The following is a 16,286-nucleotide window of genomic DNA, read 5'->3' on the forward strand; positions in this document are numbered from 1 at the left end:
ACACACCTTGCCCTCTGTTGAGTCCTTTTTACAAAATAAAAAGTTCCGAGTGCCAGCCATTTGATAAAGAAGGTGAGAAATAACAGAATTCAAGAAAGCTCTCATAGCGAAGTATGACAATGGAAAGTATAAAAAAGTTCATTCATCTACTTCCTTAGTAATTTATACAGTATTTACTGTATATCATACTGTTCTGTATTTAAAACTATATTTATTCCATATAAAAGGGTTATGGTTAAGGGATGCATTTTTTGTTAATATTTTTGGGTGTCTGGAACAGATTAATAGGATTACCATTATTTCTTGGTAAATATTGCTTTGGTTATCATACGATGGACTTTTAGTTAGATTTTCAGGAACGGATAAATCATGAAAACCAAGGTTCCACTATTTGCTCAATGTCGGCATGCTAGGGGTAAATGCCAGCAATCCATTCAAAAGAAGTAATACAAACACAGGAAAAATGGCAGTTACTATATATAATTATTTTTTCTAAGCCCACATATTAAAAGATAGCCATTTCAACGAAGTGTCTTTAATGCCAACCCAGCAATATCTGCATGCGGTGCTGCACTCTGCTGATAGATGTATTCATATCAAGACGGTTGCAGAGGAATCCTTGTAACCTTCACCGGTGTCAGAAAACTAATAAAAGGGCAGAAACAAAATAAATAGTTTGTGCTTGTGAAGTCTCGTGTTCTCCTGTCAGCCTCGGGGAGTGTGAAGCTGAGAGTAATGGTGCTGACCAGCTCTCACGCTGCTTAACATTCAGCTTTCTATTGCTTTTATGGGGCTCTCATGTCCACTTAGTTTTGCTTCGCGTTTGCTTGTTGTTTGGCACAAGTGCTTGAGCGAAGGCTAAAGCTGGCACTTGACTCGACCGGCGAGTATTTGGGGTGAACAAAATAAACATGCTTCGCCAACAGACCATGTCGAAGCTCTCGTGACACTGATGATCCCTCGTGCCAGTCACCGGTTGACGGACAGTCCAGATGGAACGGGACCATGGAATCCGTTTAATTATACAACTCATCGTGATTAGAGCTGCTCAGTGCACCTAAGCTAAAATAAATAAGTGAACCACCGATGTCAAACACAATCCATAGTGAATCACGTAAAATGAATTACAGTGAAACCTCTATTTAATTCACTCAAGACAGTGATTATTTCAAGTACCACTAGGGGGAGCCCGGGTACCAGTAGTGGTACTAGTACCACACTGTGAATCACTAGCCCAAGTCATTAACATTTTTTGGAAAACTGGAACAAGCCCAACACATTCAACAAACGAACAGTCCAGTTGCCTGAATTCAACCTTTATGTATTACCATGACCTGCATCACTAAGAAGCTACACCGGGGGTGTCAAACATACGGCCCACGGGCCAGAACGGGACCCTCTCAGGGTCTAATCCGGCCCGCGGCCACTTTTCTGCCCATCATTCAAGTTTTAGTTCATTTATATGTATAGACTCTTATTTTGTAACTCATGCTTTTATTTTGACACAACGACAATAGAGCCAGAAGTGCTGAGTCGCGTGATGTGAAATGCACGAAGCTGAGAGAGAGAAAAAGATCGGCGCAGCGGGGCACGCCTCCAATCAATATGCGGTAAGAGAGTGAGACTGTCAAGCACTGCCAATGTATGCATTATATCATGTATTTTTTGTTCAGTAATTTCATGTGCAAATGTGCAATTCATTTGATCCATGCTCATCGTTGGAGAGGGGGTTGCTAATTGTTTGTGCAGACTAATGCTAACCTCAGAAATTAATTGCTTTTTATGGCAAGCTACTGCGTGACAATTAAATAAGTAGCAAATTTGAGTTTCTGTTTCACACTTACTGTGGGTATGTGTCCTTAATAGACATAGAACATGTATTTTGTTTTAATTATTTTGTTTCACTCTGTCAATCTGCCTGTATACTTTTACAAAACAGGAGGATAACTGCATTTTCATTCAAAAAAGTTCCCACTTTAGTTTGTATGGTGTGATGAGTCAGTAGAGCCTTTCAAGATTTTCAGATGGATGTCAAAATTTATGTAAATTTAAAAATATTTTTTTAAATAGGCTGTTTTATAAAAAGGTACATAGTTTGTAGAGCTACTGTGATCTCTAAGTTGCAACTGTAGATGAAAACTGATTCATCTACAGTTGCAAATACTGTTGAAATTGCACTAATTTGTGTTGACATTTGAGATTGCTCATATGATTTGAAACAACATTGGCAACAAGATAATAATCAATAAATGTGAATATTTTCCCAAATGTAGTTGTAATTATGTGCACCCAAAAAGATGGTAAAAAAAAAAAAAAAAAAAAAAAAAAAGTTGACTTGTCATTATTAATAGCTCATAAGGCCACGGATACACTGGTCCGAACCACTTGAGATCAAATTGGGTTGGATGTGGCCCGCGAACTAAAATGAGTTTGACACCCTTGAATTCTACACAGACATAGAAAAAAATATATTTTTAGCAAGCACATTGGTATTTTGTATAGATAGTGACAGTAAGTTAAAAATGACTTGGGAGATTTGGCCAACAAAATAAAAAACACTACACTGTTTATAGCAGCATGTCAAAGTTTGCAACTGCGCTGCAACGCTATCGACTGAAAATCAGTCTTAAGACGAGGACCAAAAGGCAACCTCAGACAAGCATTCCCTTCATGGTGAATCTACTTCAGACTCAAAGCTGAGAGGGACCCGCTGTATCGCATCCTACACAAGGAGTTTGTACTCATCCAGATACAAGTTGCTGTTGTGTAACATCCGAGGAGCAAGGGGGGAAAGAGGGAGGAGGCCTCAGTCCTGTAGCGCTGCCTCGCTACCCTTTAAAGGTAACTTCTCACAGCGGGAAGGGGAAGAAGAGGAGGAGGAGCCATTGACTCTTCCTGTAAACTGTCCACAAGAGAGGGGGGGCCATTCAATCAAGAAACAAATGGCACAGATCCCAACCTCACATTTGTTGACTGATGGATCAGTGAAGAGGGGAAGCTTTAACCATCAGTTGCTGTGAGAAAAGGCGGGTAAGGGTTAGTGGCGAGAAAACAGAAGCAGGGGAGATCTGCTACATTTGAGACGGATTATTGGAAGTTTCTCCTGTCAGCGATAGCAAGGAAAACCTATAGTGCATTTCAGAGATATCTGTTGGTTTTTGCTTCCACAAAAATACATTTAGAATGTGTTCAACTGACGACAGCAATCCCCCACCATTATAATAATACTATAATAATAACAAATTTCTGTTATCATACATGCGTTCAAGGCTCTGTACATGCACAGTGCCCTACAGTACCTCGTCGAGGCAGCACACACCAGAAAGAGCAGCACAATGCCCATTGAATTATCATGATGGACAAACCGTTTCTTTCTTTACATTATACTTTTATCATGTTGCTACATATGACTTATAAAGTACAACACTGTGCAGTGTCATCTTCCCTATTAAAAAAAAAAAAGGGGGGGGGGGGGGGGCTAGAATAGATTTATGGCATTTCCATTCATTTCAATGGGGAAAGTTGTTGTGCCATAAGAGCGATTTGAGTTACAAGCATGGTCATGTCACTTATTAAACTGGTAAGTCAAGGTCGCACTGCATTTACAAAGTTTGTCGAAACCGGAGCCCCTTTCAAACATCGGTCCTGCAAAATTGCCCTATCCGCGCTGTCGTGACGCACAGTTTTGACGGGCAACGTGAAAAGGTGGCTTGAGATAAACCTGCAGGCGGCAAGCTGACCACACAAAGACACACCCGGCGTGAAGGGCAAGTGATGCCAAGACACAAAATATCTCCGAGCTGGAGTGAATCCAAGAGCCATTAAGCGCTATTGCATCCCCACCCTCCTTTCCACGCTTGTGTGTGTGTGTGTGTGTGTGTGTATGTATGTTTGTGTGTGTCTGTGTTGATATGGATGTGTATCACTCTCCGGTTTCAAGTAATCAATGGAAGAAAGAAAAATAAATAAATACAATTAAAATAGGGGGCAGTTATTTTTTTGGCATGCAGGGTTTGAGCTGAGTGCTTTTTCATATATTGCGCCACTCAATTATTCACCTTGATTACACTCTTTTGTGTGTAAGCATTTATGTAAGGTTTCATGTTTTTGTTGCAGCACTACTTTCTGGAGATTGCTTGGATTTGCAATTGTTCTTATCATATGTTTCCTTCTGTTACATTTTTTTTCCCCTCACAATGCATTTTTTTTTATTGGCTGCACAGTCTCACTACCTATCATACTGGATAATTTAAATTACTTGCTGTCAAGCAAAAGCATGTAAGTGCAGATGTAATGAGGTTTTTCATTTGCATCTAAAAAAACTACAAAAAAGTTTTTTTTGACTAAAAATTCAGATGACAATTGTATTTTTATTTACATTAGTTTCATTTATTATTCAACATCGATCTCCTCTTTGTAGTGTTTCAAAAGTAATGTTATAACGCTGAGACTCACAAGTAGGTGATTGTGATGCTGCATAGCTTTGAGATTGATCTTTCTGACTCCACAAGTGCCTGGTTGTTAAGACACATAGCTGTGAGTGATTGTTTTGTGTGTGATTAGGCCACAGGTGCTTTCAAATGCCTCACATAACCTTAAAATGCTAAACAGCCTTGACATGCCATAAATTGACGACAACAGGGGCGTAATTTCTAGCTGTGAATCGATGCTGTAGCTCGCTTGTCTATGTGATCTGGCTGTTAACATTTTAATATGTTTGCGTTGCTCTTGAAATCAAGAAACTTTTTTCTCAAGGAGTTATTCTACAACCCCAATTCCAACGAAGTTGGGACGTTGTGTTAAATAAAAACAGAATACAATGATTTGCAAATCATGCTCAACCTATATTTAATCGAATACACTACAAAGTCAAGATATTTAATGTTCAAGCTGATAAGCTTTGTTTTTAGCAAATAATCATTAACTTTGAATTTTATAGCTGCAACATGTTCCAAAAAAGCTGGGACATCGTCATGTTTACCACTGTGTTACATCAACTTTTCTTTTAACAACATTCAATAAACATTTGGGAACTGAGGACACTAATTGTTGAAGTTTTGTAGGTGGAATTCTTTCCCATTCTTGCTTGATGTAGAGCTTCAGCTGTTAAAACAGTCCAAGGTCTCCGTTGTGGTAGTTTACATTTCATAATGCGCCAAACATGTTCAATGGGGGACAGGTCTGGACTGCAGGCAGGCCAGTCTAGTACCCGCACTCTTTTACTACAAAGCCATGCTGTTGTAACACGTGCAGAATGTGGTTTGGCATTGTCTTGCTGAAGTAAGCAGGGACATCCATGAAAAAGATGTTGCTTGGATGGCAGCATATGTGTCTCCAAAACCTGTATGTACCTTTCAGCATTAATTGACAGATGTGTAAGTTACCCATGCCATTGGCACTAACACAGCCCCATACCATCACAGATGCTGGCTTTTGAACGTTGCGTCCACAACAGTCCGGATGGTGAACTACTATGCAAGCTGTAATTCCATTTTACACATTCAGATGCCTACATGTCTGTAAAATGTCATCTGATTAGGTTGAAATAAATTGTGTGGGATTTTAACAGATAAGAGCTAAAGGTCCATCCAGATCCTGAAATTCCTCATAATCCACAGGCTTCCATCAGTATTCTATTAATTGCATTGATCTTCACTTGATGATATTTTAATATTAGTTATGGTTCAGGCCTGAGACCCACAAGGCCAGAGCAAGGCCAGACCCATGTCTAATCAACCATGTTATGTCTTTTGTCTTTTTTAAACTAACTGCTTTTCACAAGGGATTGGTGTGGGGTGGCTCGGGAAATAGGGTGGGTGGCCCCTAGGGAGGGCTTTTTTTTCTTCTTCTTATTTTTAATCACTTGTTTTGTGAAGCACTTTGTGTTGCTTATTAAGTATGAAAGATGCTGTTCACAAAGGTTTGATTGATTGATTGAAGGGTGTGATTGTTATGCCACACATAGCTTTGAGAGTGATTGATCCGACAACATATGCCGGGGATTTCTATGCCACACACGGGTGGCAAGGGTGTGTGATTATTTCACAAATGCATAAATTCCACGACAAAAAAATAAATAAATTACAAAATCACAGAGGATGATTGCAACTGGGGCATCGAGTGGGAATTTAGGGATGCCTCATCAGCTGAATGAAAGTCAGCTATTTAGGTTGAAATAAATTGTGCTTATCAGAACAGATTAGGGGTAAAGGTCCATACAGATCTATGAATTCATCCTAATCCATCAGAAGCAGGGGAAAACTAAAATGCTGCTACTGCAGAATAACAAATAAATAATATGGACAAAAACGGGGCATTGTTCACAGATAATATGGCTGTATAAATACGGAACATTACATATAACGTGGGCATGTGTGGGCGCTTTACACACGTGTCTATTAAAACTGCTCGGAATGAGCCCGAGGATGTGGAAACAATGGCTGGCGTCCGATGCCGCCTCTCATCGCACGCTGGAGCGCATCAAACGCCAAACGCAGGATAAAGATTATAAACAGCATCCACGTGCTCCCGTTTAAATGCAGCAGCTCACAAGAATCTCCTCTGTCAGTCTTTCCATCTTTACTCTTTGCAAACAAATAAAATACACATTTTTTTTAAAATGCCTGAACATTCACCTTAATTGTCAAAGCTATTTGTCATCTGTACTCCACAGGCTCGCAAAAACCTTGCCTCCTACATTTCAACAGTCACCCACGCTCATCATCTAGCCTCACACTCTGACATTCCAAACTTCCACTCCTTTTGTACATTACTTCCGACAGTTCTTACGACACATCGGACACTTCATTGGGTACAACGGCGGACATCTAATGAGAGCCAATGCAAGATGGCTGGCTCTCTTCACAAAGCTAAAAATGCTCAGTTGTAATTGACACAGGGAAAGAGGTATTCATTCATTTATTTTTGTGGTTGTAGTTTGAGAGTAGTGTACAACAGCACTACATCAGACAGAGCCGTTTGTGATATTTACACCCGCTTGCAGCATGGGAACCAGGAGCAAATAATTTTGGATCAAGACATGTATGCTGATATATTTCTTTTAAATGTATGAAAGAAACAACCCAAACACACACAACTGGGTTTTCATTTTGGCCAATCACAAGCCTGAAAGAAACCAAATCTCAGCTGACCACGCATTTTGATGCCTCGTACTCTACCACTAACCAACGCTAATGCCGTAGGAAAGTCATAATTGCAGTAAATGTGTATGAAAAACAAATGAAAAACTAAGTACGACAGTAAGTGAACGAGTATTCTTACGTCACTTTGCAAACTTGCTCGTTGCGCGCCATTTGTAACCTCAAAATGTCGAGACTGTCGTAAAACGAGGACCCCGTGTATTTTTAAATACACAAAATAATGTTGCACATTGGAAATAAGTCATCACGTGCCAACAGCTGATGACAGCGTTTCAGTATTGCCAGGTGACAAAACCCTGAACCCACAAAAAGCATAGAAAAATATATTTTCTATTTCTTGTTTCTGATAATTGTCAGTTAGGGTATTCCAATTATATCCATCCATCCATCCATTTTCTTCCGCTTATCCGAGTTATCCTAAGTTAATATGAATTTGGCCAACTTTTGTTGAACAAATCTTTAAAAAGAGGTCTTTGTCATTTCATCGCAAAACAAGACAACTCCAAGAAAAGAATTTTGCTCAAAAACAGACAAGTCCCAAATTTTTACAGAACTATAAAATTAGACTGAAATAGTAAACATTATGCTAGTTTAGTGTACTAGCACTAAAGTCTCTAACTAACCCTTAGTCTTCATTCTTAATTAACACTTAATTCTAACCCTGCAAAGGGAAAGACAAGCCACAGCGATTGCACAGCGTCAGTGAGCTTCCTCATTGCTGCTATCTTCAAAGATCCTGTCGACCCACTTGATTGCGACCAACATTGGCGAAGGCTTCCTCGTAGAATACGCGAACGTGATCACTGACACCAATCTCACCGATGAGTGACAGGGCCACTTGTGCAGCGAAATTTTCGTCTAAATGGGGCTTGGCGGCTTTTGTGCTTGAACTCGTCATCTGTTTATGTGGACATTTCCTGGAACTGACGGCAAAAGAGATGCCAGTTCCCTCTGCTGCAGAAGGTCGCGGTGCCCTTGAAAGTGGCGCCAAACAAATTCCGATGGGGCATCACACTGCTGTGACATCGCTGAGTGAGTCTGAGTGTGAGAGTTAGTGAACTGGAGTCTGGATTGCATGTAAAGAAAGAAAGAAATGAAACAAGACAGTGTAAACTGAATTGTCCCAAGGGCGTATAATAATTTTTATTGGGTGACATAAAGCAGAGCATTTGTACAACACTGCAAACCACAACCACAGTTCTCAGTATTATAGGGTGTTCTCAGTTTGTGTCAGTGTCGTACTTACTGTTTTTCATGGGCTGGTTTTATGTTTATATCTGAGAATTTATGATTTTACTACTGCGTTAGCATAAATTGATAGATTAGGCCGTGTTCAGAGTTAACGTAGAAATTTGGGTTAGGTCACTGTTGTAGGAACTGTACTCTGTTGAGAATCTGGGACCAGCTCAATACCTCTGAAAATAATTAATTACTACGTTTGTCAAAATATTGTTGTATTAGTTCTCAGTAGAGGAATCCCTCACCTGTTCGCAAATCCACCTGTTCCTTCATTTTTTTAACTTATCCACAGTTTTTTATATATATATATATATATATATATATATATATATTTTTTTTTTTTTTTTTAATATTTTTTCTTTAATTATATTGTGCGTGATCTACTTATCTTTAAAGGAATGTTGCAAGATAAGTTTGAAATGATAATTTTTTTGGTATCATAGTTTGTGGTATATTTATGTTTTAAACGACTAGTATTCTAAAATAAATTATGGGGATGTCAACTGGTCACTGTTTTCCGTAATTCACGATTGGGCTTAGTCTTTTTTTTTTTTTTTTTTTATAACTGTAGATTGATTATGTTGTGGCTCTTGAGTCTTCGAATATTGTGGTCGTAATCCGTTGCCTCTCTTGCCCAAAAGATCTGAGCAGTGGGACCTGAAGAGACCACATCCTACTCTGCTTTCGCTTCCCACAATGGACAAACAATTAACCAGATTTTAAAAAAATAAAAATAAAAAAATGCATGCTAACTGGGAAAAAGGAGGAACAAAGAGGGAAGTGATCTAGTTAGCAGCTCTTATTTGGTTTACTAAAAACAAAACACTCACATGACGTCATGCATGTTTGGTGACATTGAACAACAAACGCCTTTACCTAGCACTCTCCCTGTCTATCCAGTAATGGCCCTTAACCTTGCCTACAGCTCCCTCCCTGTCAATTCACTCGCTGCCACCTATCAATGTCGCCAACGGTCTAAACACCACCAGCTCATACTCAGGACTCAGCACAGTCACCCGTAGTGGCCAAAATGAAACATTTATCTCAGGGTGCATTTCAAAGCCGGCAAGCACGGTGAAAACATTGAAATAGTGTCAATCACGACTCGCCTCAACCATCTGCCACACATACAGCCTCATGCAAGGAGGCAGCCATATTAACTGAAATAACACTTTTCTCTCTCGCTCTCTCTCTCTCTCTCTCTCTCTCTCGCGCAAACACGCACACACACACACACACACACACACAGTCAGTCATCCAGGTGTGCGAACATGACGTGAACTCACCGATTTCATTTGCTGAGTCCCGGTGACATGCTGAAGAACTTTTTCCAGCTCCTTCTCGATGCGTGCAGCCCAGTGAATCATTCTGGAAAAGAAGACGGGACATTTTCAATGCAAATCAACTCGCATTAGCACCTGAGCATATCATTTGTCGGTTTTCTGGCTGTAGGCACGCAGGGGTGGCCATGTACAAGCCAGAATGCATCTCCGGCGTCAGCATCTGCATTCGTGACATATCCAGAACACTGCGATGATTTTCCTTTCTTCGAATGAGCAGTTTACTTGGTTCAATGTGAAATTCCATTCACCATCTTCTACACGCTTTGTCCTCATTAGGGTCAAAGAACCTATCCCAGCTGACTTTGGGCGGGAGACGGCCAGCAAATTACCATTCATACTAATGGAAAATTTAGAGTCGAGGTGCAACAAAAAAAAATTTCAATCGACAACTAATCGATCATCAAACTAGTCGACAATTATTTTTTAAGATAAAGTGCAATGAGTACCACAAGAGCATGTCTACTATCCCCAACACAAGGTAATGTATCAAGGTTAGCTACTTGAAAATGCACTACCATCCCTAGTTAGGACATATTGTAACGTCCCCACAAGTGGTCAAGGACAGAGACAGCCCCAGTGAACTTTCAAATGCTTTATTGAACAAACCGTAAAAAAAAAAAAAAAAAAACGAGTTGCTGATGCTCACAACTCATGCCAACTCTTATTCGCTGACACCCATGTCACTCACCAGGCCAGGCCCTGCTTTTTAAAGCCATTCACAATCAAAGTTACTAATACTGCAGTAGAACGTGGGGATGGCGACCTTTAGTGCACCACACTGGCAAATGTTATGGTTAATAATACCAGGACAAAATCCATTTTTATCCAATTACAGCCCTAATTATCTATCTTTGTGAGAAAAGATATTCTGGAGGTTTCAAAGAAAGATGTTTTTTTTTTCCTCAAGCTGTTGCGCCTAGCTGAAGTCCTCAGGGGATGCACAGCAAACACTTTTAAAACAGCTGCTTTAATGCGTTGGGAGGAAAACCCCACATCAGCTAGGAAGAGAGAGCACTTCCTGGCATGAAACATACCTAAGTGGTTGGTGCCCCACCACTGGTCCCTTGACCTTCTTATCTGCTAATGCATGGGCATGTCATCAGCACCATCAATCCTCCCCAGCCGCCCACTATCCCCCGCTTATGCAGGCACATATCTGGCCGTCATCAGCAACTCTGCAGTAAAACTGCTTGGGTCGGACAGAAACGCACCCTGAGCAGGGAGCCGATCTTCATCAGACGCCAGCCAAATATGGAATTAGTAGATCAAAGGGATGGTGATCGCCAGTGCGCATCTCGCAGCAAGCAACAAATGACTTAATGAATCAAGACGCTCAAGAGATGATTTAAAAGCAGCAGGCGGTGTGGAGAGTAGCTGAATGACATGAAGGCTAACGGGGAAAACTATGCTGTCAGGTTAATGCTAAAACATATTTTTCCCAACCATATTTAAGTTTCCCATTAAAAGTCAACCTTCAATTTTGTACATTTCTGTTTCATAGAAAATTTCCAACTTCCAAAATTCTCCAAACAACGCTACCCTGTTCCTAACCGACAGCGTGTGATAACACAACTTGGTTGTTTGTCTATTAGTGCGACAGTGGAGACAAAAGTTTTAAATTTCAGATTTTCAGAGACAAAAGGTACTGTAGATGTACTGAATCGAACAAAGGCTAAAACACTGTAACGAAACCTTCCAGAGTACACACTTGTCGTTGGTACCGGAACTAGCAATGCTAATTCATTTTCCCACAGGAAATAATGTACATTTCATTTGTTCCAGTATCTTTCCAGCACAAAATCCTGATTGAAAAAAAAAATTGTGGGAAAGACACTCATCTCTGACAATATATGGTCAAATCTATGATTGGCCGAGACTAGTCAGTCAGCAAAAATACATTTCATTAAAATGAATGAATCTGGTACAAATCAATACTATGCATAAATTTGCCATTGATGTTTGTTTAAAGGCCGTTCTGGAGGCGGAGATGGCGCCATTACACATCGGCTACACACATACACAACGGAGGCACACCAATCTGTTTTTTTCTTTTAATTGACTCGGAAGTCAGATGAGAGGAAGAGTAAATACATCGGAACCTCCAAAATCCAACAATATGAAACCCAAAAAATGCCTCAAACAAAACAAAACCATCATCATCTCAGTGAGTATCTGAAGAACTAATTTGTGCGTTTTTTTTCTTTGGTTTCCTTGGAGTTTTTCTTAGTCCAGCATTCTAGCTTGATTAATTACTTCATGAACACATCAATTTTAGCAAGCTGTCCTGATCCCCATCTATTACCAGTCATGCTGAAAACGAGCCCGATATAGTTTTATTTACAGTGGCTAACTTTTATGACACTTGTTGGGAGAAAATGCTACATCACTGCCTGTACAGGATTCAAGTCTGTGTAAAGTGAAAAGAAAAATGTCTCTTTTATGCCTACACATCCCTACATGTTTGAGCCACAAAAATATATTGGTTTAAAGCCTCCGGTGGCTGGACTATATCCCACCAACGAAAGGCGCTAGCCGCTAGCTAGCTTACAAGCTAACAGGCTCCTCGGCGCTAAAACCACAGACTGTCTCAAGGGTTCGTCAGTGACATCCCCTCCCCGCTTGGTGTTGTGTAGATCCACATAATAGACACCGTCAAAAGAAAGTCAACCTTTTATAAAACACGGCAGCGCACATCATTTAGTCTGTGACTAACACTACAATGACAGACATTTGAGCACATACTTTCCTGCTAGTTACGTACACACACAATTCTTTGCATTCCAACATATTACGGTAACCTGAATAACACAAACTACATAACACTTGGGAATTTTAAAAAAAGGACACAGAACTGTTAGGTAAAATGTGACATCCAGGGACGATGTATTTTCGAGGTGTAGGCATAGATAGCTAGCTAACTGCACGCTGCCGTGCTGGAAACGGGCCAAGTAACTGTAACTAAGTAACTCGGAATCGCGCCAGATGGCCACTGATGCAAACGAAGGCGCTCAAATGGTGAAAAACTGTTCAACATTATCTCCACATTTGAGTACTACACAGTTCTCAGTCTGTGCACATTTTCAGCACTTCAAACATGTACTGTATAATGTACTGTATTTATTTACAAACCAATCTATGTGTTCACTTTACATGGTTTAAGAAAGTTTACGTTATTTCCAATGGTGAATTTGAATCCTCATTTTATATATTTGGTGGCTTTTTTTTTTTTTTTTAAATGATCAAATTTGGCAGGTTTGTTAACAACACACTTTGCAATGTGTCAAATTTACAAGAAATTCATTTTTGCTTCTCGGGGTCTTGTAAAGTTAAATAAAACTGGTATTTTTTTAAATAGGAAACTTGAAAAGTTAGAAATATACTGTACTGGCCAAAAAAAGGTTTAAAAAAAAGTCCAGGCTGTGTGCATAGCTACAAGCTTCATTCTAAAATGGCATTTCAGTGGTTGGTTCGTGTAGCACTAGTGATACTCGCATCACTGGAAAAAAACATCACGTAAGGTGTAAGTATACTACATGAGAAGTGTGTCCACCATTAAATGAGGGTAAGAAAGAACTGCAGACAGCGGCCAGTGTCGTGATGCCGAGAGGTTACCCTCATTTAAATCAATGGGAGGGAGTAGTCAGTCCAGGCCAACTAAACGCTATGTAACATTTAAAACATGTTGTTTACTTCTGGATTTTGCCTTGTGGAGTTATTTATGTGCAATTTGTGCGTCTGCACATGTAAACAGCCATATGGGATGCGTCACTTGAAATGCACATGGAAACAGGCATTAAATTGGAATTGGGCACTTGGATCTGTAGTGTAAATCCAGCCTAATCAAACAGCATATCGGCGGCCACATCATCATTGCCTTTTCTTTAATAAGACTCGTGGGTTGTAATCCCTGTAAGTAGTCACGTCTACTGAAACATACAACAGCATTGAAAACAGGATGCTCTTAAACAAACACGAATTACAACTAAACCCGATTAAGGTGCATCATCACAAACTAACCAAAATGCGAGAATAATTCACTCAGCCCATTGGAGCTTTTTATTTATTTTATTTTTTTTTATTATTAGACTGCGCCGTTAACGGCAGTTTGGAGTTAATTGCCGGTGAACAGTAAGTGACGCCGCCTTCAAAGTCACCTTGATCATCTCAATAACAAAGCCCCAGAGGATGCAGGGAGGCTTCATTATGGGCAGGCGGGGAGACGGGGGCAAAAATTGTGCACATTCAAATCATATTTATTATTTATCCATCCATCCGCAGAGCTCATGCTTATTGGAACGCCGGTGAACTGGAGCCTAACCCGCTTGATTATGGGCAAGAGGCTGCACGGGTACACCCTGCACTGGTCGCCAGCCAATCACAGGGCACATCTAGACAAACAAGCATTCACGCTCACGTGCACACCCATGGACATTTCAGAGTCTCAAATGAACCCATCATGCATGTTTTTCAGATGGACGAGGAAGCCATTGTACCTTCGGAAAGGACCGGAGCAGAGATTCGAACCCAGAACCTCTCGACTGTGAGGCAGACGTGCATGCACTTTTTTTATTTTCCAAATTCCACTGACCTTGAGTCATGTGTTTGGTGACACCGAACTAAGATCGAGTCCGCTTCATCGAGTCGAGAAGCAAACCCAGAACCTAAGAACAGTGGGGCAGATGCGCTAACCACTAATACACTGTACTGCCATAATTAGGCATGTTATTTCAAAAGTAAATAAATCAAAAAAGACTTTCAAAATGCTTTTCGGGTATCTGTAGAGAACAGTAGTACATTTTCAGAAGTTGTGTGTAAGGAGTTCTTTGTAAGAGGAAGTCGTGGTTATCGTGGTTATGAATTTCGCTGACACACGACCACCAGCATTATTATCATATTTGTATTCGTCGAGCTCATGTTCTTGCTCCATTTGAAGTTTCTTCATGCAACTGGACTCATCATCTGCTCTGCATGAGTGCATATCCTGGGGTGACTTTATAAACACAGCAGAATGCATCCATCCATGTCCCTCTGCTGTCATGTCATTTAATCCAAATTGAGTTGTTGTTTTTGTATGTAATCATTCGCCATGTTTAAAAAATATTTTTAAAAAAAAAAAATATATATATATATATATATATCCACTACGCGCGTCGTTACGCGTCATTTCCAGGCCACAATAACAAAACGGGAGAGGGGGGTGACATAAGCTTGTGTACCGTTATGAATATAATAGAATATAATATATAATATGCAAGCAACACAGACGGGAGTTGCGTGTTGGAACAGATGAGCGAGGCGTGCTTTCTCGGGGCAACCTGTCCTACTTCCCTCCTTGTGTACTCCCCCCCAAAAAAAGAAGAAAAAGAGCAGAGAGCGTCGCTTACGTGTAGTGCTGCGGGAAGTGGTGCGTCCCGGCGGTCGGCGTGGACACGCACACGAGAAGTACAGTTTGGATGCACAGGAGACTCAGCGCGCCGTACGACGGGGCTCCCATCGCCATTTTCCCCATGAAATATTCAACAAAGTGGGAGAAATCAGCCCAAGGGCCGGGTGGACGCAGGGCGACGGAAGGGGGTGGGGAGGGGGCCGGGGTGGGGGGACTGGGGGGGTGGGGGTGTGGGTGGCAACAACTGTCTCCTGCAGCCGAGCTAAGAATAAACCCAGTCCGGAGAGAGGACGAGGGGAAGGGGGTTGGAAAGAAAGTGTCCGCCGCCGGGAGCTGGTGGATGGACGAGCGGAGGAGGGCTGGAGGACTCTTCCGCCGCGTATCGGGGGGCGAGAATGTCACTCGTTCGCGGTGGAGATGAGGAAGAGGAAGATGCTCCGCCGCCGATGATGATGATGATGATGATGTGCACCTATTTGCGCTGTCCTCCCTCCCTCGCCGCCGCCGTGCACATTTGCTCCCTGTCTCTCTCTCTCTCCCCTCCACCACTGGCTCCTACGGGAAAAGACGCGTGAGTCAAGTCACACGTCATAGCACGTAGACTGCATCCGGTGGGGAGGTTTCAGAGTAAGACGTCAAACGATAACGTTGGCTGGAACGCACTTTGTGCTGTGACCTTATACGGAGGAGTGTTGGGGCCACCCAGAAATTAATAATTACACTACCAGAAATAATTGAAAAGAATTTTTTAAAAAATCATTTCAATTAAAAACTTTCTACCATTAATGTGACCCATTAATTTCTACCATTAATGTGACCCATTAATGTGACCCAGGGCTTCTTGAGGCAATTTTTTATTTTTATTTAATTTTTTTTAAATGAAAAAAATGATTTGGTAGTTTAAAAATATATAATTTGTTTCCCCCATCCAAGTACACCAAGTATTTCAGAAAACGTGGGGAAATTTATGGTCCACTGAAATTAAGGTTGAACTTTCTAGCCATTTTGGCACAAGGTATGTTTTAATTTATGAGAAGTCATATGTTCTGTTGAAATAAAATGTTGATTTTTCAGGGATTTCTTAAAATATATTTTTGATTTTAAAAAATGCATACTTTCGAGATAGTCATTTTCGAGATTAAAGCTGGACCTTTAAGA

At 40.8% G+C, this 16,286-nt stretch overlaps 1 protein-coding gene across 2 annotated transcripts in view; it reads right to left on the minus strand.

Moving 5' to 3' along the window:
• The window catches only part of cacna2d2a (calcium channel, voltage-dependent, alpha 2/delta subunit 2a), a 162,130-nt gene extending 146,462 nt beyond the window's left edge, over positions 1 to 15,668 (minus strand). For both annotated transcript variants that reach the window (XM_061689129.1, XM_061689128.1), the window contains exons 1-2: positions 15,127 to 15,668; positions 9,686 to 9,767 (exon numbers count right to left, since the gene is read on the minus strand). In XM_061689129.1, the coding sequence (XP_061545113.1) occupies positions 9,686 to 9,767; positions 15,127 to 15,251 (207 nt within the window). In that variant the 5' untranslated portion in view covers positions 15,252 to 15,668. The remainder of the gene's footprint in view (positions 1 to 9,685; positions 9,768 to 15,126) is intronic.
• Between the last annotated feature and the right edge of the window lie 618 nt (positions 15,669 to 16,286).

The sequence above is a fragment of the Phycodurus eques genome, chromosome 10, assembly GCF_024500275.1.
Source record: "Phycodurus eques isolate BA_2022a chromosome 10, UOR_Pequ_1.1, whole genome shotgun sequence".
NCBI classification, from domain to species: domain Eukaryota; kingdom Metazoa; phylum Chordata; class Actinopteri; order Syngnathiformes; family Syngnathidae; genus Phycodurus; species Phycodurus eques.